The sequence below is a fragment of the Sarcophilus harrisii genome, chromosome 2 (assembly GCF_902635505.1).
Source record: "Sarcophilus harrisii chromosome 2, mSarHar1.11, whole genome shotgun sequence".
Taxonomy (NCBI): domain Eukaryota; kingdom Metazoa; phylum Chordata; class Mammalia; order Dasyuromorphia; family Dasyuridae; genus Sarcophilus; species Sarcophilus harrisii.
In genome coordinates this window covers 182,658,165-182,684,073 of record NC_045427.1, presented here as the reverse complement: position 1 = coordinate 182,684,073, position 25,909 = coordinate 182,658,165, and the positions used below count along the sequence as shown (strand labels likewise).

General features: G+C 34.1%; 1 protein-coding gene across 2 annotated transcripts in view; it reads right to left on the bottom strand.

The window, feature by feature from the left end:
* The window catches only part of SNTG2 (syntrophin gamma 2), a 628,864-nt gene that overhangs the window by 49,401 nt on the left and 553,554 nt on the right, over positions 1-25,909 (bottom strand). For both annotated transcript variants that reach the window (XM_031951163.1, XM_031951164.1), the window contains one exon: positions 6,436-6,528. In XM_031951163.1, the coding sequence (XP_031807023.1) occupies positions 6,436-6,528 (93 nt within the window). The remainder of the gene's footprint in view (positions 1-6,435; positions 6,529-25,909) is intronic.

Genomic DNA, 25,909 nt, shown 5'->3' with positions numbered 1-25,909 from the left:
TCTCTGCCTCTGTCTGTCTGTCCATTTCTCCCTCCCTCCTCCCTCTCTTTTTCTCCTTCCATATCTCTGTCTGTCTCTTCCTCTTCCTTCTCTTTTTCATTTCTTCACTGTGTGTCTCTCTCATAGGTTCCTGTTTTTATACTGAAAACTTAAGGAAAATGTCATTTCTTTGCCTGGGAAACTTTTGGCACATAATACTCTGTTATTGCTCCAGTATAGAAGACATGGTCTAGTGAGGGCAAATAGAATGAAAAATTTTAATCCTGACTGACACCAACTCCATCAGTGGCCTTGGGCAAATCATTTAACCTTAGTTTCTCCTGGACCAAGTTGAAAATATTGATAATACTGCTTTTTTGCAATGTTGTGAAAATAACTGAACATTTACTAAAGTACTTAAATATGAAAACACATGCTATAAATTTTTACTCCTTTAATTTTTAAAAAAGACAGATAAAATAAAAACTTAATGTCTATACATTTGATACAAGATAGCCTTAATTATAGGTTTTTAAAAATTATAATAAATGCCTCCCATTGCTGTAAAGTCTATGACAAAATAAATGCATTTTTTATACCAAGCTGTGATTTTTTTTATTAAAAGATTTTATTTTTAGGTAATTTTCACAATTTTTCCTTAGTGTCAATGTTTTGGAGGCATGGGAACTCAATGTAGGTAGTGGATTGGGCATTTTAATTTCTTGCCACCTTTTGGCCTATTTCTTTATAATCTCCATTAAACTAAGGTGCTGTAGCATTCTAAAACATATTGGGAAGTTTGTAAAGATTGTGTTATATATAAAAAAAAAAAGTTAAAGTGTATAGGTTCCACTTAACCTCTATCTCTATAAAATTTCTATCTGTATATATAAAAAAGCTCAAAAAAACCCCCAATAAATCCCAGAATATTGGAAGAATGACTTCTAAGTCTCTTTCTATCTTTAAATGTCTATGATTTAATAATAATAATAAATTCGCATTATATAGTTCTTTAAGGTGAACAATTTTTTTTTTATCACAATATACTTTTGAGTTTGCTCTCAAAAGCATATTTATCCCTATTTCACAGATGACTTGGCCAAAGTCATACAAACTACTTTAAGGATCTATTAAAGCTTATGCAAATGAGCTCAGCTTTTAGGAGCAACCCCATTAGAGATACTTTCTCACAGAACTGTGCACTCAATTTTAGAAAGCATTAATCTACTCTCTTGACAGTATTTTATTTGCTTACCAAAGCATAATAACTTTAGTCTCAGGGTAAAGCTAAACATACTCTTTGAAGACTTAAAACTGAGCATAAAGTTTGAACATGAGCTCTTAAGCTTGCTTTTCTCTGATTTGTAATATGGTTAGCTATAGATATCTAATAAGTTCCCTTTTTGCATATCCCTGCAGCCATATATTGTAAGATCAAAAGAAGTCTGGTGATATCTGATGAATAACAACTTTTTCCATTTGGCTCACTAAATCAATACTACACTATTAATGCAATCCACAGTTCTTTGAACTTCAGTGAGACTTGATTTAAGTTTGATTATGACAAGGGGGTAGGCTTAGAGGAGCTTAAAGATATCATTTTAAAATGTTGAGAACATGGGAGTGGGGGGTGTGTGCCTAGATGTCAAATAGCAAAAATAATATAAGGAATTGTCAATAATTGTGAAGAAATGCCTATGCTTACATAATGTAATAGAGACTGTGATCTAATACTAGCATCTTTGGAGCCATTATATCATTTTAATACAAATGTAATCATACTGCTGCTAGACAACATAAAGTGGGAAAGCCTGCTTGTTTAAATGATGCTATATGCATTGTTATAGTTCTAAAAAATGAAGAATAGTCACTAAGAATAATGACTAGTAATTTTCAGTCAAGCAATGAGTACATTATATGGTTAGAGAAGACAATAAAATATGGCTCTACTTAAACACACTTGTACACGCTGGCTGCCCAGATTCTAATTGTACAATTATTTTATTCATTAATTCATGAGTTGGGTAATGAGAGGTGACTTTATTAGCTTCATGGACATTTACGTCCAGGTGGGACATATTGACAATTGACTCACTGGTAAGCAAATGAAAAGAAATGTATTCTCCCTAAAAATTCTTACCCTTGAATTATTCTTTGCTAGGGATGGATATTGAAGAAAGACACCCTCTTTCAGTTCTACAGAAACACTAAATAAGTTATGTTTCAAATTATGAATGTCACTTGAGATCATAGAAATACAATTGAATTTTGATTTAGACTTGCAACCGAAAGAGCTGACTTCACATTTTGGCTCTGCCATTTTCTAGGCAGAAACTACAATTAATTAATTACAATAGCCATAAATTCAGAATGTCACAGAAAAAATACTTTTTATCATGTTTTATCATGTTTAATATAATTTGGGGCAGGTAGGTGACACCTGAAAGACCTGAATTCAAATCTGGCTTCACATGCTAACTACTTGAGTGACCTTGGATAAATCATTTAAGCTTTATTTGATTCAATTTCCTCATTTGTAAAATGAGGATTATAGATATATACCTTGCAGGACTATTGTAAGGATTAGATGAGATTGTATTTATTTTTGTTTTAAAGCACTGGCAGTAACTAGCATATTTCTTTCTTTTCTTATTTTTTTAAAAATATTTCTCTCCAGTTTTTTTACCATTCATTTTGGCAAGATTTTGAGTTTCAAATTTTTCTACTTTTCTCTTTCCTTTCCATCCCTTCTTTCAAATATGGTAGGCAATTTGTTACAGTTTATACATGTGCTATTATGTAAAACATATTTCCATATTAGTCACAATTCTGAAAGAAGAATCAGATCAAAAGAAAAAACAACATGAGAAGGAATAAAGTGAAAAAAAAAAAAACATGCATTGATTTGCATTGAGAATCTATCAGTTCTTTATCTGAATGTGGAGAGCACTTTCCTTCATGAGCCCTATAAGGGCTCTGGGTGCAGTTCATGAGCTATCATATTTCTAATAAAGATTCATAGGGTTGCTCTTAAAAACTAGAAATATGTGTCTACTCATGACTAGCTCAAGTTCATTTAACTCATGAATGGGAAGGTAAATTGAAAGAGTAACTTAGATAGGGAGTGCTATTAATTACTGTGAATTCCTTTAAAACTGTTTCATAGAGAACAAATTCTTTTAATTTTTGGGGATAATCTTCATCAATATAATATCCTGTGAGGATTAAATTAGATAGCCAGGAATTATGTTCTTTTCTTTCTATATATCAGGTAATATAATTTTGATATTTCATCATGTCTTCCAAATAGTCAGCTTGCTTCTATTTTGATACCTTTAACAAAGGGGAAACATTCTTCAAAGACTGTGTATTCTGTTCTTCTTTTCTAAATGTATCTGTGTTAGTTTGATTTTTAAAAAAACTAGATTATCTATGTACATCTAAGTTTTTTTTTACATATTTCCATATGAATCATATTGGGAGAGAAAAATCAGAACAAAAGGGAAAAAATATGAGAAAGAAAAAAAAGGTGAAAATAATATGGTTCAATCCATATTTAGTCTCCAAAGCTCACACTTTGGGTGCAGATAACATTTTCCCAAGGTTTATTGGAATTTCTGTGGATCATCGAGTTGCTGAGAAGAGCTAAGTTTAACATAGTTGATTGTCACATAATCTTGGTGTTGCTGTGTACAGTGTTTTCTTGATTCTGCTTGCTTCATTAAGCATCAATTCATATAAGTCCCTCTAGGCTTTTCTGAAATCAGCCTGTTCATCATTTTTTTTATAAAACAATAATATCCCATTACTTTAATTTCCTATACTTTATGCTGCCATTACTCAGTTGATGGGCATTCACTTATTTCTCAATTCTTTACAACTACAACAAGAGTTGCTTGTGTATTATTTTCTTGAATAGCCTTGATTGTTGGGAAATACATAGTTAGCCCTAAATTACTCTTTTTTTTGTGTTCTAGGCAATGCTGAATCAGCATAAGATGTCCAGAAGGACAATGTAAAATTGTATTAGAAGCCTTGAGAAACTTTAGAAGGCAAGAAGAGAACTAGAGAGACAGGGACTGAGAATTTAAGCTAAAAGAGATAAGGAACCACATCAACTTGAAGAATAGTTACCACAGACAGAAAAAAACTGAAGAGTTAGAGAACCTGTACAGGCTTGAGGATGGATTTCTCAAATAACAGAGAATGACAAAATAAAAAAAAATACACATACACATATGTACATATGCATGCATGTATTCTAGTAGAAGTAACAACTAGGATTCAAAATATCTTTAGTGCCTCTTGCTGTTCTTGATTGTTCCTGAAAAACATCTTGGATAAATTGATCAAAATAGAATGTCCTAGATACATAATTTGTCTGGTATATGTAATGATTACTATACTTTGTTCAAAAGATTGGTATATAGAATGTTAGGCAGTATAGTTATATTTACTATAACTTAAACTAAACATAGGACAAGCTATGTCTTACAATGTATAAAACAGTGGATTTGGGATCAGAAAATCTTCATGAGTTCAAATCCTGCCTCAGACACTTACTAGCAGTAAAGCTATTACCATTTGCTATTACCATGATACTCTTTATCTTCCAAGATTATATTTATCCGTTAGTTGGAATCAACTTGAGTCTCATATTTATGAGTAAGATTACCAGGGATTATCAGAACTTGATCTATCGTATAAAGATTATCTAGAATATTAATAGCCCAGAGTAGAAATTGTTCTGAAATGTTTTGGACTTCTTGGATGTTTATTATTTATTAACAAAGATATTCTTATTTGAGATAATATCCTAGTAATATGCATGGGGAAATGGAACTCTATATAACCCAATGGCTAATGCAATGTAAGTAGATGTTCTGTTCTTTATACAGGAGTCTCAAGAGGAGTAAGAAAAGAGATTTTGTTATAAATGTTTAAAAACTGATTGCATTGAATACTTAATATTCAGATGAGAATATTTTTTAAAACATTGAATTTGAAAAGGTGCCTACAAAAACTATACTGATTGACAGTTTTCCAACTCCTTCAGATTTGCTAATCCATTTACTTTGTGCTAAAATACTGCAAAAATACAAAATAGAGCAATAGGTCAGTGAGATAATATCAGGCGATATTTCACATTTCAATAAATGTAATAATGGTATGTAATAGCAGCATACTAACAAAGGTCAAGTTCTTTTTTGGGGGGGTATCTCAAAATTTATTTAGTTCAACCTTTTTGTTTTATTGATGAGGAAACCGAGGCTCAGGAATTATCTGAAGTGATACAGATAGTAAATAGTAGAGTTGAGATTTGAGCCCAGGTCCTCTGATTCCATATGCAATATTCCATCCACCACAGAATACTACTAACATATTAAGTAGGGCAGCTAGATGGCACAGAAGATACAGCATTGGCCTTGGAGTCAGGAGGACATCTATTAAGTGAAGTTTTCTATACACATGTCAAAGTAGGGATTATAAATAGATAAGTTGATAGATAAGAGGAAATCTGTTCATTATTTTGTTCAATCAACCAATAAACCTTTATTGAGCAACTATTGTGTTCCAGGCACTGCACTATATGTTAGGAATATAAAAAGGGTCAAAAAACAATCAAGAGGCTTACAATTTAATGCAGAAAGTTACACTCTATGTACTGTTAAACAAATCCTAATTTTAAGGGGATGTAGATATAGGTCCCAAAGATCAGTTAGGTCTAGAATGTCCACAAGATACTGATTCTGTTCCTCACCTCAACCATACATCAGGAAATTTTATCTTTCTTTGCTAATACTTAGGATTCTCAGGCAGTGAATTAAAAAAAAAAATGAATATAAATAAGCATTTCTTGAATGCTAATGTGAGCAGGCATAGGTAGAAATATATCTATGCCTATAGTTTCCATGGGTAGCTGTTTGTTTCCTCAATTCTTCTATGACTTTCCTCCGCTTAAGTTGAAGACCAAAGGTAGAGGTGTCAAACATGGCCACATATAACCCCAAATACTTCCTGGTTAGGCTGAATCATATTAAAATGTAGTTGGAAAATGTTTAACAAAATAAATGAAAATAAAATAAAACAGACAATTTTATTACATTTTTAAAACTAAATGCAGTCAATATGTAGCCACCAGAGATCATTATGTATGGATTTGTGGACTCATATCTTTTTGAATTTGACAACTGGTTTAGACCTTGAAAAATGCTCTTGATAATTAGGTTATCAGAAAGAACTACACTCTATATTATCAAGTTTGGTGCATATATTAAATTATATTGACTAATATTTTAAATGTCTTTCTCCTTGATTCCCCCAATACCAAATCAATATACATTAGTTTAACAAAGAAACTTAAACTATTATTTAAATAAATGTTCCAATTCAAAAACTGATTATTAAAAATAAGAAATATTTATGGGTAAAGTATTGAACTCCTTGACATCTTACCTTTGTTTTACTGTCAAAACAGGTGAATCCCAAAGCAAAATCCACCGTGAAGCACAGTGCTTCTCCTTGCCAGCTGCACATATATGTTTTGGACTAGGAAAAAAAAGTATTAATTTTGAGAAGATATGATTTAGAAATCATTTTTAGATCTAATCAAATAACAATTTAAAACTTCAATTCTAGAAGTAAATACTGGGGAAAACAATGACATACAAACTAACAACCCGGGGTGAGATAAAAGGAAAACCCAGGTTATACATAAAGGCAGAAAGAAGTATTGGGAGTCCATTTGGTGAAAATGTGTTTTTTCCCCCCTTTCTTTCTTTTGACTCTAGGCAAAATAACTATTAGTATATGCATATATTGGATTTAACATATATTTTAACATATTTAACATGTATTGGACTACCTGCCATCTAGGGGAGGGAGTGGAGAGGAGGAGGGAAGAATTTGGAATGCAAAGTTTTTCAAGGATCATTGTTGAAAAATTACTTATGCATATGTTTTGTAAATAAAAAGCTTTAATAAAAAATTAAAAAATAAAAAATAACCATTAGCATATGAAATTTATACAAGTTTTGGTGAGGCTCATTGTGATTTAGACACACCACAAAATAGTCTGACCAAACACAACCTTTCAACAGAGATGTTAATGAGTGGCTTGAGGGTTTGCAGCTAAAGAGATATTTGCAAACTTGCAACACAAGTATCTCCAAGAATCATCTATACAGGAAAGGCAGGTTGTAAGCTACTTGCCACAGGTCTTGCCTGAAAACAGTCAGACTAATGATGTATATAAATTCATGTCAGAGTTTTTCCAAAGCTGAGTAATTGTCATCATTCCCTTCCCAATTCTAGAGGATGGGTAAATTACAGAAAAATAACTTTTTGTTTATAGAATAAGGAAATTCAGAGAATATCTGGTAGGCTAAGGAATTCTATCCTTACCATATTCATGTTCATTTTAATCTAGCTCTTGTGTTTTCCTCTGAGTTAGAACGTTAGGCACTGATAAGGAAGGGAGTAATAGGAAGAAGGAGAGAAAGAGACAGAGAGACAGAGACACATACATACAGAGAGAGAGAGAGAGAGAGAGAGAGAAAGAGAGGGGAAGGAGTCATTATATCTGTCCATCTGTCTTTTGTGTTTCTGGTAGGTAGGGACCTCTACTGGACTGCCCACTGGCCTGTAAACTAACCTAAGAATCCCTGAAGGATAATTACAGATAAAAAGAAAAGTCCCACAGTCTTCCAAATAGATGTACATCTCAAAGAAGGGCTCTGCAGTACCAATTGTCCTTTATGACAACTCCAGAGAAAAAGCAATGCCATCATATTGAGACAGCCCTCCATGCAACTTAGATTACTTAGTGTTATTTGTTTATGAGGTAAATATGTGAAAACTGGCTTTCTTTTCCACATGACTGCCATTGAATCTTTCTGAGTATTGCAAATAACTTGCTACCAACTACAATTCAATTTTTATGTGCATTGTAGTATCTATATAAATTAAATTTGGTATAGAATGTCAGAGAAAGCTTTGAGGGCATGGAACTTGAAGTGAGAATGCCCCAGGGAACTTTATTTCTTCTTTTCTTAGGATGCATGCTGAGTGAGACAGTGATAATTGGTTTCAAAAAGGAGACTCCCTCAGTTGCCACTTTACTCACTAGTTCTCCCTATACCTCAGGGATAGCCTGACTGCCACATGATAAAATAAAAATGAGGTCCCTGCTGAAGTTGCCCCCAGTCATTGGAAAAGTTTTCAAGGAGAAATCATTTACCACAGAGATTTGCAGAATTATTCATACAACATACAGATATTATACCTTAGTGATGCTCAGCTTACCAAATATATACAATATATAGAGAAATATAAAAATGCTATAAAAAGAATACCATTAGAAGTGTTTTCCATCCAGGAAAATAATATACACAATGACACAATATAAATGGAAAGAACAGCAATAGCAAAAACAAAAACAACAATAATTACAATAAACAAGTTTATACTTAGAGAAGAATTGAGACAATGAAGCTCCCTTCTTTTTTTGTAGAGGTGACATATTATGGGGATGAAATATTGCATATATTGTCTTATATAATTAATATGTTGGTTGGTTTTGCTGATCTGCTTCTTCCCTCTTCTTCATCTCCCTCTCTCCTTCCCTCCTACTTTTCCTTCTCTTATTTCCTCTTACTCTTCCTTTATTCCTTCTTTCCCCTTTCTTTTTCTCTTTCAAGAAGGGATAGCTTTGTAGGAGAGGAAACAGTCATATAATAATAAAAAAAGGTGATATTAAAAATAATAATAGAAATAAGGTAAAAAAATAGCATTTGTATAAAAAAGTCTTAATCTTTCATATTATCCTACTCTGTTTTAATTGATCATTATTTCATAAATAAAAGCACTCCCCATATCAGTGGTGATTACATACTTTCCATTCTTTGGTATTTTAGATGTCTTAGCACTGGCTATCCTCCTCTCCTCCTCCCCAATTCTTAAAATGTACTTCTTCCTCACTTCCATCTCTGAAATCCTTGGTTTACTTTTACAATCAATTTTTAATGACTTTAAAATTTAAAATTAATGAACTTTTTGGCCTTTTCAGTTGCTAGGGCCCTCTCATTGAAAACCACCTGGTACTAATTTTGTTTATACTTATATATTTCATTAGAATGTAAGTACCTTGAGGGCAGGAACAGTTTCACTTTTGTTTTTGTACATGTGAACAAATAATTAATTCATATTGATTTATCTATTGACAGTTTTTTTTTTCATGAATTTATTTTGTTTCAAAATTCCCAGAAGAAATAATTGTTGGTGTTTAGAAGTTGCACACTGCTTAGACTGATCCTTGGACAATAGCCCATTTCACAGTCTGGATTTGGAACCTTTCTAGCATGACAGAAAGAGCCAAAAACCTAGGATAATCAGCCAACCGGAATATAATATGAGAAATAAAATATTCTCAACTTTTAAAATAATTTAATCCACTTATTGTTCTTATCCTAAATTTCTTGTGTTTAATTTTATTGCTGCAAAAATGGGGGTGGAAGGGAAAATGCCCTCCTTTTACAATAAAAGAAAAAAAAATCCCATAATTTTTGTAAGTGTACCATTAGCACAGAGTTGTCCAGAATCCTATCACTAATCTCCCTTAGTTTTGCACTTGGAGTGAAATCAGGAAAAGAGATTCATTTATGTAAAATTCAGTTCACTGCTACTTTCTTTTGTCCTCTAAAATTCTAATCTTCTAAATTCTCTTATCTCATATGCCCAATCCAAGAGACTCCACCAAAAAGAAGTTTGAAAAATACTTCCGGGTAGAATTCTCCTTGTTATTCTTTTTTTTTTTTTTTTTTTTTTTTCTTTTATGGATGTGAGCCAAGATACGAGAAGTGAACAAAGTTGTGAAAAGAACCCACAGTTCATAAATGGATTTCCAGTACTCTCTGAAAGTTGATGAGAGTGCAAAGTTAGAAAGATTAGCCTTGACTAAAAAGAAAAGCTAGGAGAGGACACTCCCCAACCATCCCTTTGTGGAGGTAAGAATACCATATGTATTTCACATTGCATGTTTTCAGACTTTGCCTGATAATAGTCTCTTCTTCATTTTCTTTTGTTTTTCTTTAAAAAGGGACTATTTATCATATAGGATGACTCTTTGCAAGAGGGAATGGAGAGGCATACTGGGGAAAACTATGATACCATAAAAAACAAAACAAAAAAAATCAACAGATTTATTTTAAAAATAACTTCAAAAAAAAAAAAAAAAAAGGACATGAGAATTGAAATTCTTACATTATAAGATGTAGAAACACTAAGTAACCAGGATATCAACCACAAACTACAATCTTTTATACTGATTCAGCAACTAGTATTCAGCACCTATTAAAGTCTGGGTCAATTTAATTTTTCAAGTGATGTGGGCTGATAGCAAATCATAATTATCGTTATTGAATAATATTAGCCTATCTGTGCTGTTATATAGAGAGGAATAAGACAAAATTTATGGTGAAAGATTGCATAGTACACATAGTCACATTTGCATAATCTCTAAAGGAGTTAAGATAGAGAGAGAAGAAAAGAATAGGCTTTAGTTTATTGTATTTCTGTGGTACACAAAATCCCATTTTCTGCCATGACTCAATTAATATATTCTCTGGAACATATAATACTGCATTAATTGCATTTTTAGAATTTCTTCTCAATATTTATATTTCTGTTTTATGTCTTATGTTGTCCAGTATGGGGCTGTTACAGTTACTAAACAGTCATACTATAAATGTTGATATTTATTAAAACATACTTTCTTCTTAGGTCAGAGTTTCTACAATAAATACCTGGAGTAATGGAATCATTTCTATCCTCCTATTAAGGAGGATAAGCTTTCTTTCCTTCCCCATTTTTCAAGTCTTAGATTTGCAGATAGCTTCTAGACTCTGCAAAAAAGATTGGATTTTTGATCATTTTCTGCTTCCCTCTTACACCTGTGATTCTTTTGTGCATTTTGAACATATTTTGTTCAAATATAAGAAGAAAAACTTTTAGAACTTTTTCTTTGTGAACTCATTTAAATATATAAAGTAAAAGTTGCTAATAATTGTTATGGGCCAGAACTTTGAAACAAGAATTCTCACAAGGTGTTGTCAGTAGAATTGATGAGACAATGGTTATCTAGTTCAGCATGGTAATTCATAGTTCTCTAAATTCAATTTGATTGATTTAATCCTACAACAAATAATGGTTTCCTAGTGATATAATGATTGGTTTATACTCAGCTTAGAGCATCTAAGCCAGGTGGGATTCAGAGCCAGGGAGGATAAGCAGACTGGAGGTAGGAGCTCAAGCTTTCAGAGCTCAGGAGAGAGAGATTCATTTCCATCGTCCACCTTTGTGGTGACTAGAGGCTGAAGCACCAACCCTTGGATTCAGACTCACTTCATCTCACACCACCGTGGTGGCCTATTCTCCTGCATTTTCTCCACTCCACTCTGAAGGCCATGAGAAAGCTGAGCACCAGGCAAAGGAGACAATAAAGACTTTTGGACTTTAACACCTGGCTATTCTTGTGGCAATTTTAATCTATTGAAAGTAAGGCTGATCCAAAGACCTCCAGAAAACCAATGAGAACATTACAAATACTTATTTGAACATTTTCTCAGATGTCAAGAACTCAAGATCATTCTTTTAGACTAGTAATCAATTTGAAGAGATTTTAATTGGTTGTAAATATGATATATATATATATATATATATATATATATATTTTTTTTTTTTTTTTACAAACCCAACATATTCTACCTGAATTGGGGGAAAAAACCACTAGGCACATAAATGTATGTTATATCTATCTCTCTCACATACATACATCTTTATACAGATAGAAAATCTGAAAAAAATTAATATGGTTTTAAGTTTAAATACATATATTATTCCTGGATTTCAAAAAAAATTCAAAACAGTTTAAAATTTTCAAGCAATGCATAATTAATAAATTTTCCTGATCTGGGAGGTGAAGGCTTAGGATATCTTAAAGAATCTTAAGGGATATGATGAACTGCAATTGACTCACTAATCAGTCCCAATTCTAGACAAAAATATGAAGCAAAAAGGATGTTTTTAATGACCCATTATTGATTTTTTTACTTTCACATCTATTAATACAATGTCCTTCTACATTTTGCTCATTGCACATTCCCCAAGGATTTGTAATTTCCACATATGGGTATTTCCTTCCCCAGTGAAAATCATGGACCTTTCATACTTTAGTTAATACTTTCTGTCATGCTGAAATTTCAAGTCCCAGTCACCAATTTCATATAAGCCTTTTCCAGTATTTCTAAGATTGTCCTCAAGCAACAGAGTATATAAACTGGACTGAACTTCAAATTTCTTTATCATTGAATTGTTTTATAAATTTCCAATCAATTAACAAATAGTCCAAATAGCAATCAATTTTATGAGGTATCTTCCATATGTCAGTCACAGTGCTAAGGAACCTAGATGAAAAGAATGGAATGATTCCTTCTCATAAGGAACTTAAGTTTTAATGGGAAAAAAGTACATGTTATATGTTGTTGCTGCTGTTCATCCTTCAGTCTTGAAGAAAACTAGTAACATCAGGTTCTCATGATTTGCAATTGAATTGAATTTAAGTGAGTCAGAACTGTGTAAAGTCATCAGCCTAATTCTTTCCTCTAGAGTCATTGGAGTCTACTGACAAGACACTGGTCAAGAGAACTGATGATGATTGTGGAGACAGTGGAAGATGGCATTTTAAAGCTAAAGCATTTAAAAAAGTCCAGGTGGAACATTAGCGTGGAAAAGATTGGAAAAGATTTCATGTAAGACGAGGTATTTGAACTATGTTTTGAATGAAGAGAACCCTTCTGAGGGGTGTGGAAAGAATGAATGGTAGGTATAGGGGAAGAACTAATTAACAGGAATAGATAAGAAAGTATGAGTGTCATGTATGGGGAAATGAGACGAACTGGGCTAGGTCTAGGAGTGTAAGAGAATAAGACTTGTCTTTGAGGCTTAGAAACATAGTTTTGATCATATCATAAAGGATTTTAATGTCAAAGTGAGAAAGTTACATATTATTCTAGTAGTAGTCAGGAGTCATTAGAGTGACATAGATCTCTAAGAAAATCATTTTGGCAGTTTTGTGGAAGACAGACTTGTGTGGTGAGAGATTTGAGCTAGGAAAACAACATAGGAGGCTGCAATGGTAATTTAGGTGAGAAGTGTCTGAAAAGGGCATGAACTGAAACCTTAGCTATTTAAGTAGAAAGAAATGATCAGATTTTTAAAGAAGGGATAAAAATAGGCCCACAGGAATTGATAATTGATTAAATATCAGGAAAAGGAAGAGAGAAGAGTTGGAGATGATGCCAGAATTACAAAGTTAAGAATGCTAAATAATGGAAGAATGGTGATACTTTTTAAAACATAAGGAAGTTTGGAAGAAGAATAGATTTAGAATGAAACATTTAAAAAATCTAATTTGGACATTTTGCATTTGAAATTTCTCTGGTACAATCAGATTGAAATGTACAAGAATTTGGTATTACAGAACCCAGACTGAGGGGAAAAGACTGGGATTAGATTTATTTGCATTGACATGATACTTAAACTCATAGGAGATGATGAAGTCACCAAGAAAATAGAAAGCAAGAAGCCCTGGGAAAGAGAGTTGGTAGCAAATATAGCAAGTGTGTGTGGCTAATAAGACAACAACAACAAAAAAAAATTGAGAAGAATCAGTCAGATATGCAGGAGAAGAATGAGAAGAAGGAAATGTCAAGAATTTCCTTAGAAGAGAGTATTCAGAAGAAGTAAGTATCAACAGTGTCAAATTGTAGTTCTTTGCCCTTTTTCCTCAGAGGACCATAACATCAGGAAGGTAATTCCATGGCTTTCAAGGGAACTGGAGTTAAATGAGGGAGAGCCATGCAAAGTAACAGGCATGAGACTCTTCTTTGTGGCCATCTGCATCCAGTGGCAAGATAAGAGATAGTTCATGATGACTGGAGATGAATCCCAGTGTCAAATGTTATAGAAACCCAGAAGGAGGAAGACAACTGTCTACAGCTAATGAGATGTGGCAATTAAGGTCTCTGATAACTTTGGAGGAAACAGTTTCAGTTGAGTTAAAGGCATCTAGTATAGATGACTTTTTCTTTTTGACTGAGAAAGGGAAGAATGATAAGATGATAATTCAGTGGGATGGGAGAGTCTATTTTATCAAAAGATGTGACTCAAGCAAAGCAAAGTGTAAACCTTAAATATGTTATGTATTATTGTTTTTGCAGTTGTTATTCCAAACTTGATAACTGTCAGACCCATCTGTTGATATAACCTTTGTGACCTCAGGTTATTGTCATGGGCTTTCATACTTCATTAGAATCAATATGATAAACAACAAAAAGTCAGTAATTTAAATTGCCCTCAACATGTAGATTTACTAAACAAAAAACTTCAGATAAATACATAAAAACTCACTCTACAGTATCTATTACATATAATTATTTAACTTTTCCTTGGGAAAATTCCTATGTTTGAGAATATACTACAGCCTGATATAGTACGTTCTACTTTTAGATAGTTCTCATTATTCGGACATTTGTACTGACAAACTACTACTTATAGTTCTAACTTCTATGGCCAAGTAGGAATATAGAAATGTATTCATTTTCTATGTAACACTCTCCCAAATAAATGAAAGCATTCTTTCTGTTCTGCTTAAATCGCCTCTTGAGGTAAAATATCAGTCACTCATAAGTGTTGGGCAATGTACTAAGCTCTGTTATAGAAAAAGAGGCATAAGATAGTCCCTACACTCAATCTAAAAGAGGAGACAACACGAAAACACACACACACACACACACACACACACACACACACAAGCACACACACACAGCAAACTATACATATAAGATACATTTTAAAAAATTATAAGTGGACAGGCACTATAATTAAGAAAGGTTGGGGAAGGCTTTCTGTAGAAGGTAGAATTTTACTTGGGACTTAAAGAAAGCCAGTGGGGTCACTAGTCTGGGCAGAGGAAGGAGAAATTTCCAGGCTTGGAGGACAGCCAGAGAACCTGAACTAAGAGACTGAATGTGGAATTGGCAAGAATGCTCCGTCACTGAATTGATGAATTCATGTCAGGGAGTAAAGACAAGACTGACACAGTAGGAAGGTGCTATTATGAAGGCCTTTACAATGCAAACAGAACATTTTATAATTGCTTCTGGAAGCAATGGGAAGCCATTGAAGTTTATTGAGGAGGATAGGATGACATGATTGGTCTTGTGCCTTAGAAAACTCACTTTAGTTGCTAACTGGAGGGTAGATTGGAATGGAAAGAGATTTGAGGCTGGCAGACCTATGAGCAGATTATTACAATAATCAAAGGCCTCTACTAGAGTGGTGGAAGTTTTAGAGAAGAGAAAGGGATGTTGGCAAGAAAACTTTGTTATTCCTGGGTGAGAGTGGAGCACAATCCTGGTCTCAGCAAAACAAGAACAAATCTTGGGAGCTACTGAATCAGAAATAGCAGTGGTGGCTTCTGGAGCTCTCAGCCTATAGATGATAAGGGATTAAACAACTTGTAAGAAGAACATTACAGGGGTCTCTTTGCCAGCACTGAGGCAGGACTCTGTTGCTTTGCCCATATTCGGATTCAGGATGCAATCCAAGATTGCAGTCCCAGGGTGAGGAGAAGCACTAGTACACCAGAACTTAAAGTCAGAGTGGAACAAGATCCTCCTCACGGTTCCAAGGAATAAAAGAGTGCTTGTGTTTGCTCATAGGTCAGACCACAGGCCAGAAAAGTAGTAAACATACTCTCCTTCAATCATATCAACTTGGAAGAACTGAAAACTTACTGGTCCCTAGAAGTATCTCTCAAACTGCATAAAACCTCTAAAACTTGGGAGAGTGTGCCCTACTCCCTGGAAGCAAAGCCCTACTTTAACAAAGAGTTCAAAGTCAAGTAATAGGAAAATGAGCAAACAACAGAAAAAGATTCTGAGCATAGAAAGTTACTTTGATAACAAAGAAGATCAAAACACACTCAGAAGTGTATCTAAAACCTCCAAGAAAGATATGAATTTGTCTCAGGCCATGGAAGAACTCATAAAGGATTTTGAAAATCAACTAAAAAGTTAGAGGCAAGCATACATTTGTCATCTAAACAGTGTAGCCACTTGGCAATTAGTTCAGGAAAGGAGCTCAATGTGTGGTATCTTATGTCAGGTAATCTTCAGAATCTTCCTAAAACAATTCAAATGTAAGAAATTCAATTTCCTGGCATGGCACTGATAAACTGTTCAAGTTTCATAGGCATACAACAATGAGGTCAGCACAAAGGCTCTGTAGATCTTCTGTTTGATTGTCAGTCTAATACCTCTCTTCTCCTTCCTTGAGAGCTTTGCAAATACTGAGCTAGCTCTGGCAAAACATGTGTCAATCTCATTATCAATGTGGAAATCCCTGGAAAGTATAGGGCCAATATCTCATATAGGTATGAGAATTTATCCATAGCATTAAAAATTTCACCATTTGATGTAACTGATGGTTCCACATATGGATGTTGTGGTGCTGGCTGATATAAGTCCTGTGTTTTCTTGGAATCAATTGTTAGATCAACATTAGCATTAATTTAGTAAAGTTAGCATTAGTTCATGGAGAACTATAGACAAGCACCCACAAGGTGGTCAAAAAAGCAATACAAAGATACTATCAAGATCTCTCTTTAGAACTGTAGAATTGATTGTATGACACAAGAGATACTGGCACAGGATTGCCCAGCATGGCATGCCCTCATCAGAGAAGATATTGTAGTCTATGAGCAGAGGAGAATTGAATTAGCTGAGAAGACATGAGATGCACAAAGTTAGAGAGTCCCTCCAAAATTCATAGGTACTATTTGTGTCCAACCAGTGGCAGAGCAATCCAAACTTGTATTGGTCTAATCAGCCACAATCAGAGATACTGCAACTCGACTCTAACATAGTGATGTCATTTTGGTCCTTTTCAAGAATGGAGGACAACAATCACGAGAGATTTTAAAAAGTGGGAAGAAAAATGAGAATGAAATAAGAAAATCACAATAAACAAATCAACAACTTTGTAAAGAAGAAACAAGAAAAAACACTAAAGAAAATAATACTTAGAAAAAACAGACTAGCTCAAACAGAATCCTTTTTCTGAACAAAAAGCCATCGAGGAGAAAAATGCCTTGAAAAACAAATTGGCCAAATGGAGGGGGAAATCGACTGAATAAAACAACTCCATAAAAAGTAGAATTGGACAAATGATAAAAGAGATACAAAAATTCACTGAAGAAACTAATTCCTTAAAAATTAGAATTGAACAAATGGAAGCTAAGGACTTCATGAGAAATCAAGAAACAATCACATAAAATCAAAAGAATTAAAGAGGAAGAAAATGTATAATATATAACTAGAGTATCATCAGCATAGAAATGGTAATTAAATCTAAGGGGATTGGTGAAATCATCAAGTGAAGTATTCTAGAAGGACAAGACATGAAGGTCCAGAACAAAACCCTTAGAAATCCCTGTGGTTAGAGGGTGTGATCTGAATGAGGACGCAGCACAGGAGACAGAAAAAGTCATTAGAGTTTTTTCAATCTGACAACATTCTGACTTTCTTCAACAGTTGACATTGTTTTGGCATATCTTTAGACCCTTCATCATCTTTACAACTCTCTTATGTGTTTTACTCTATCAATGTTTTAATTAAAATGTGATAGCCAGAACTGAACACCATATTTTCAGTGGGTATGACCAGAACAAAGGATGGTGGGATTATTGCCTATTTAGTTCTTGACATTATGTTTCTCAGAACAACCTTTCATTTCATTCCCTTTTTTATTGCTATCTCATAATGTTGAATCACATTGAGCTTAACAATACCTTAAAAACTACAGAAACTTTTCAGACATAATTATATAGTCACAACTCTCCTATCTTGTACTTGTGAAGTCAACCTTTTGAATCTAAGTGCAGGACTTTGAATTTCTTTTTTCAGATTCTTATTTTGTCAAAAAATATGTTATCTATCTTACCTGGGTTTGTTTCTTCTGAAAAATCTGATAAATGTAGCATGCCATTTTGATCTTTATCCAAATCATTGATAAAAATTTTAAACAGCTCAAGGGCAAGCACAGATCTTTTGGGCACACCACTGGGACTTCCTTCCAGGTTAACATCAATCCATTAATTAACACTCTTTATTTTCAGTTTTTCACCATTTCTAAATCCTAACTATACAACTCTCAACAAAAATATAGTAAGACTTTTTCAAATGTTTTGAAGAAATATAGGTTGTACCTTGTCTTCAGTGTAATTCCAACCCCAAACAATCTTTTTTTTTTTTTTTTTTCACTTTCAAAACCAGGGAATGAAATTATTCAGATGAGGCAAGCTTTTGATGTCATATTGGTCTATATTACCAATCCCTTCACCAGCCATCTCTTTATAATACTGTATTAACTTCTCTTAATCCAGCTCTGGCCAAGATCAGGGTGCTAGAAATAGATAGCTACTAGTTTGGGAGATATTTCTCTCAGTATTCCCTTTATCTTCTATCCAGAGAATTTTGGCAAGAGGAAGATTGATGTGAAGTATTAGCTAACCCTTTCCAAACTTTTCCTAAACTTGGGAAATCAGGAAGTAGGTAAGCTTTTAGAGGACTGTACAAAAGGTTGTCAAGGCTCCCAAATTCTTTTGGAATTGCATACAGAGCCTGATAGTTTTTTTTTAAAAAAAACTTTTTTGAATTTTTTTTTTAGTTATTTTCTTTAAAATACACACTTCTTTATGAATCATGTTGATAGAGAAAATAGGAACAAATGGAAAAAACAAGATTAAAAAAAACAGAAGAAAAAGAAAAAATAAAGTTAATATAGTATATGTTGATTTACATTTATTCTCCATAGATCTCTTTCTGGATGTAGATGGCATTTTCCATGCAAAAATTAATTGGGATTGCCTTGGATCACTGAACTTCTGAGAAGAACCAAGTCTTTCAGAATTGATCATCTCACAATCTTGCTATTATTATGTACCATGTATTCCTGGTTCTATTCATTTTGCTCAGTGAACCTAATGATTTAAAAAAAAAAAATTTTTTTTCTCTTCTCTAGAGAGGATATTTCTTAGTCTCATGTTTTCCTCTTAGGCAAGGGGAAAGGCCTGGTTCTTTGGTTAAACTTGTTATGTTTGAATGTTTACATAGTCTCTGAATCCAATAAATGCATTAAAAACTAGTAATCACTCACTCCTTGGAAAGAGAGGTGATTTGAATTCCAGGAAGGGAAATAGAAAAATCTAAAAGCTATAATATTGTCTAAAACTCAATCTCTGGATTTTCTCTCTGGGGCTTAGTATTTAGAGTTATATGTTAGACATAATTTGATGGACTGGCACTGAGGCAATATTTTATCATTTTTTCCTGGGCTTGTTTTGAGGGAAAAGGAATTCCTATAGGACTGGAGCCAAAGGAATGGTTGGAGAGAAAGGCAAATTGAATTGGAAGAGCATTTCAACAAGCAACAAGACAAGGGATAGATAGTTAGGAGAGATTAGACTTCTACCCAACTTGTTCAGCAGCTTACCAAGGTATCACAATCCATGCAAGACCTTACATTATATATTCTATAATTGGGACAAGATTCAAAGTTAAGTAGATTGTTCTGTAGTTAAGAGATGCCATTCTCTTCCCTTTTTAATAAATAGAGGAATAATATTCTTTGCTTATAATCTTGCAAGAACTATTACATTTTTATAGCTTTTCAAAATGATTTTTGAATTAAAATGAGTGTTTAATAAATGGAAACCTAAAATGAATATAGAGGTAAAGATAGATCATTTCCCTAGGAAGAGAAAACAGGTAAAATAATTGTGAGTTCTTCCTTGTTTTGAATCTGTTGTCATTAACCTATCTAGTTTGGAGCAAGTTCTCCCATTCTTTCTTTGATATTCATCTTTCTCTCAAGTTAAATTTAGCTGTCCTTTTAGTTGATATTATAATGACTACTGAGTTCCCTGTGCCTTAAGTTCAGTTCCTTTAGACTATGTCCCTTTTCTGTTTTATGAAAATCTTTTTTCCTTGTTTCTTTAGAATTTCACTCTTAGAGACTTAAGATTCTCTCTGAGAACAATTTCACTGTAAAATTATTGTCTATTAGATTCTACTTGTCTTTTCTTTGAATCCTTGAAAATTTATTTTCCTTAAATTTAGGGTAAATATCAGACTGTGTCCTACTTTCTTCTCCTTTTCTATCAGAAATCAAGATGAAGTGATCCTTTACGTCAAAATTTTAATCATTCTCCTTTAGCAACCAATTTCTCCTCATTAGTGAGAGTAAGATTTAAAATAGCAATTACCTTTAGTTTCCCTTCTGTTTTAAACATCAAATGGACAGACTTCCAGGAGACAAAAATGCAGAATAAGCAGCAAATTGCTGTAACCTTCCCCTATTCACCTCACAAGCAACCACAATAGTTCCCCTAAACAAATCCTGGAACAGAAAAACCAGCAAAAAGATGGATGGAGCAATCTTTTAGTCCAAGAAACTTGTAAGACTGATTTACAGATAAAAGGAGATCACAAGCATAAAAACAAGCCAGTAGCAGACATCCCCTCAACAAACCAGCAGGAGATCCTAAGCACCAGTGTGATGGGATAGGCAAATGACAAGACCTCTACCCTCCCCCCCATGTGCCTTGGAATAGCGAGGGGAATAAAAGACTCCAGCTCTAAGAACAACTATAATGTTTCAACATAGCCCCAAGCAAACAGACTCCAGGAGCCAGACTATCATATGCTTCAATATAAAACCAGGGAAATGCAGAAACACACCACAGGCCTCAGCAGGCTATAGCAAACATCAGACATCAGCAGTAGGAGCCGGGTTCAGAACTAGGTAAGCTGCCAGACTCCTATTACCTCTAGCAGTTCCAGCCACTCCCAATTCCACCCATCAACGTAGAATTAGACATGATGGTCTCCATGGACCTCAAGGCAACATCAGTGCAGCACCAGGTAAATAGCTGTGGCTTGCAACCCTCAGCAAAAGAAACCTGAGAAAGTACCCCTTCTATCCCTGGAACAAAGCTCAAATTTAAAAGAAAGGAAAAAGCCAAAGCATATGATCAAAAAACAACAAAAAACTGACCACAGAAAATTATTATGGTGACAGGGAAGACAATGACACAAATTCAGAAGAGGACAAACACCTATGGGGACTTCTGGCCAAGATGGTGGCGAGGAGGCACACAGCTATGTAAGCTTTGCATTTTCTCTCAGAATCCATTTCATTACAAGCCTCTGAATGCTTGACTGAAAAAAAACCCACAAACAGTTACCAAGAGAAGACATTCTTGAGATTCGTCAGGAAATGTCTGTTTTTGCTTGAGGGCGGGACAGTTTTAGATCAGGCACAGGCTGAGGGCAGCAGCAGCAAGAGCTCGGCAGGCAGCTCACAGCTGAGCAGACCTGAGGGGTTTGGGGTGTGATCTCAGCCATCTCTGTGGGGAGAGCTTCGCCACAGGCTTGGATACTTTGCCCTGACAGCAAGTCAGTAACCCAGCAGTGAAGCTAAAAACACCTGAGGTGAAGAATACAACCCCAAACAGCTAGAGTTTCTTGGGAACGGGCCACCCCTCCCCCACAGTGTCTCAGCATGCTCTCAGAGTCTCAGAGCGCAGGCGCAACACGGTCCTGCTAGTGCCTTGCTGCTGCCCCCACAGTCTGTAGAGGAAGCTCGGTAACGCCACCCAACCCCTTCCCATAAAATCAGATTCCATTTGGTTTTTTTTTTTGCTTCATTTTTTCTCGAGTTGTCTCTGATGTTCTGACAAAATGAGCAAAATGAAAAGGACTTAATGATTGACAGCTTTATATGACAGAGAGAGCTCCAAACCCTAGGAGACTAAAAACAGACTGTCTCCATGGTGAACTCTAAGGAGAAAAATCATTTGTTCCTCACACAGATGAATCCTCATAGAAGAAATTAAAAAAGGTTCCCACAAGAGAGCTAGAAGAAAATGGAAAAGGAGAGGGAGACTTGGGAAGAGATTTGAGAAGTCATCTCACCCATTTGAAAGACAGATGGATAAAGAAATCAACTTGAAAACTAGGATTAGTGAACTGAACAGAAAATAGCTTCTAAAATAAATTGGCATCGGAAAACATTCCATAGAACAAATTAGACAATTAGAAAAAGATATAAAAAAGTGAATGAAAAAATACTTCATTGAAAATCAGAATCGAGCAAATGGAATTGAATGTGACTCAAGGGGAGACAAGAAGAATCAGTCAAGCAAACCAAAAATCAAAGAATGAGAAAAATGTGAAATACTTCTTGGAAAAGAACAGACCTGAAAATGGTCTAGGAGAGACAATCTGAGAATTATTGACTCCCAGAAAATATGATGAAAAAGAGCCTGACTTATTTCAGAAATTATCAAAGAGAACTGCCCAGAAGTCATAGGAAACAGAGGGTAAAATAGACCATTGAAAGGATTCATTGATCATCTACTGAAAGGGATCCTAAAATCAAAACACAAGAAAAGATGGCCAATATGCCAGAACCTCAAACGAAGGAAAATACTCCAGCAGCTAGAAAACCCTAATTCAAATATGAGGAGCCACAAAGCATTTCACCCAGAGATCTCACAGCATCAATTAAAGATCGAAGGGCCTGAATATGATATAACCTGGAAGCTAAGAAGCTCGGTATGCACCAAAAATAACTTACCCAGCCAGAATGAGCATCTTTTTTCCAGGAAGAAGGTGGTCATTCAGTGAAATAAGCAAATTTCACCTATTTTTGATGAAAAAACCAGAACTTAACAAAAAGTTTGATCTACAAATATAGAACTCAAGAGAAACCTGAAAACGTAAAAAGAAATCTTGGGAACTCTATTTCTGCTGTAAAGATGTATAAAAGAAATCATGTCAACTTGTTCAGAAACAGAGGTGAAAGACATGTGTACCAGAAAAGGTAAAGTGGGGGTACTACATCTCATGAAGATCAAAGGAATCCATTATATTGAGAGAAAAGAATGAGGATGAATATAGTGGATATCTACTGCCATCAGAATTGGAAACTTAAGAGAAAATTGTAGACATATTCAATTTATGGGAAACTTCTCCACTCTACATGAAAAGTGAGAAGGGACAAGGAAAGGGAAGGAATAAGCTAGTGAAGGAACATGAAACTGTGAGGAAAGGAATAAGATAGGAGGAACTCTAAGGCTGCGGGGGAATACTAAAAAGGAGGACTGATGCAAGATGGTGCTCAAAGTTTAATACTGGGAAGGGTGGAAGGAAAGAAAAAAATAAACAGGGTGACAAGATCGGCAAGTAATACAAAAATTGGTAATTTTAACATAAATGTGAATGGGAAACTCCATAAAGAGGAAGTCTATGCTGAATCATTAAAGCCAGAATCCAAAGTATACTATTTAAAGAAACACACCTGAAGAGGAGATACAGTAGAGTAAGGTAAAAGGTTGGAGCAAAGTTACTATGCTTGAGGTGAAGTAAAAGGGGACATCCTGATCTCAGATCAAGCAAAAGCAAAATTGATCTAATTAAAAGAGATAAGGAAAGGGCACTATACTTGCTAAAGGTAGATAGATAATGAAGAAAATTATCAATATTAGATATATGAATTCAAGTGGTACAGCACTAAATTCTAAAGAGAATGTAGGAAAGAAATAGATAGCAAACTATAATAGGGGAGATCTCAACCTGCAACCTCAGAATTAGATAATCAAACCACAAAATAAATAAGAAAGAAGTCAAAGAGGTACAATAGAATATAGAAAAGTTAGATATGATAGATCTCGAGAAAAACTGAAATGGAGACAGAAAGGAGTACACTTTCTTTTCAGCAGTTCATGGAACCTATACAAAAATAGACCATATATTAGGACATAAAAACCTCAAACTCAAATAAGTAAGACAGTAATAGTAAATGCAGTAAGTTAGTAAGACAGAAATAGTAAATGCATCCTTTTCAGACCACGATGCAATAAAAATTACACTCAACAAAAAGCCAGGGGAAAGTAGACCAAAAAATAATTGGAAACCAAATAACCTCATACTAAAGAATGATTGGGTGAAACAGCAAATCATAGACATAATTAATAACTTCACCCAAGAAAACGACAATAATAAGACATCATACTAAAATGTGTGGGATGCAGCCAAAGCAGTAATAAGGGGAAATTTCATATCTCTAGAGGCCTACTTGCATAAAGTAGAGAAAGAGAAGATCAATGAATTGGGCTTGCAACTAAAAATGCTAGAAAAGGAACAAATTAAAAACCCCCAGTCAAACACTAAACTTGAAATTCTAAAAATAAAAGGAGAGATCAACAAAATTGAAAGTAAAAAAACTATTGAATTAATAAAGCTAAGAGTTGGTTCTATGAACAAACTAACAAAATAGACAAACCTTAGTAAATCTGATTAAAAAAGGAAAGAGGAAAATCAAACTGTCAGTCTTAAAAATGAAAAGGGAGAATTTGCCACTGACGAAGAGGAAATTAGAGCAATAATCAGGAATTACTTTGCCCAACTTTATGCCAATAAGTGTGACAACTTAAATGAAATGGAAGAATACATTCAAAAATATAGCCTGCCCAGATTAACAGAGGAAGAAGTAAATATCCTAAACAGTCCCATCTTAGAAAAAGAAATAGAACAAGTTATTACCCAACTCCCTAAGAAAAAATCCCCAGGACTAGATGGATTTACATGTGAATTCTACCAAACATTTAAAGAACAATTAACTCCAATGCTATATAAACTATTTGAAAAAATAGGGACTGAAGAAGTCCTACCAAATTCCTTTTACGACACAGATATGGTACTGATACCTAAACCAGATAGGCTGAAAACAGAGAAAGAAAATTATAAACCCATCTCCCTAATGAATATTGATGCTAAAATCTTAAACAAAATATTATCAAAAAGATTACAGAAAATCATCCCCAGGATAATACACTATGACCAAGTAGCATTTATACCAGGAATGCAGGGCTGGTTCAATATTAGGAAAACTATTAGCATAATTGACTATATCAATAACCAAACTAACAAAAACCATATGATCATCTCAATAGATGCAGACAAAGCATTTGATAAAATCCATCCATTCCTAATAAAAATACTTGAGAGTATAGGAATAAATGGACTTTTTTAAAAAAAATAGTCAGCAGCATATATTTAAAACTGTCAGTAAGCATCATATGCAATGGGGAAAAATTGGAATCTTTCTCAGTCAGATCTGGAGTGAAGCAAGGTTGCCCACTATCACCATTATTATTCAATATTGTATTAGAAACACTAACCTCGGCAATAAGAGTCAAGAAAGAGATTAAAGGAATTAAAGTAGGCAATGAGGAAATCAAACTATCACTCTTTGCAGATGATATGATGGTATACTTAGAGAACCCCAGAGATTCTACTAAAAAGCTATTAGAAATAATTCATAACTTTAGCAAAGTTGCAGGGTATAAAATAAATGCCCATAAATCCTCAGCATTTTTATACATCACCAACAAAATCCAACAGCAAAAGATACAAAGAGAAATTCCGTTCAAAATAACTGTCGACAGCATAAAATATTTGGGAATCTATCTACCAAAGGAAAGTCAGGAATTATATGAGCAAAATTACAAAAAACCTTCCACACAAATAAAGTCTGACTTAAATAATTGGAAAAATATTAAGTGCTCTTGGATAGGCCGAGCGAATATAATAAAGATGAGAATACTCCTTAAACTAGTCTATTTTTTTAGTGCTATACCAATCAGACTTCCAAGAAAATATTTTAACAATCTAGAAAAAATAACAACAAAATTCATATGGAATAATAAAAAGTCGAGAATCTCAAGGGAACTAATGAAAAAAAAAAT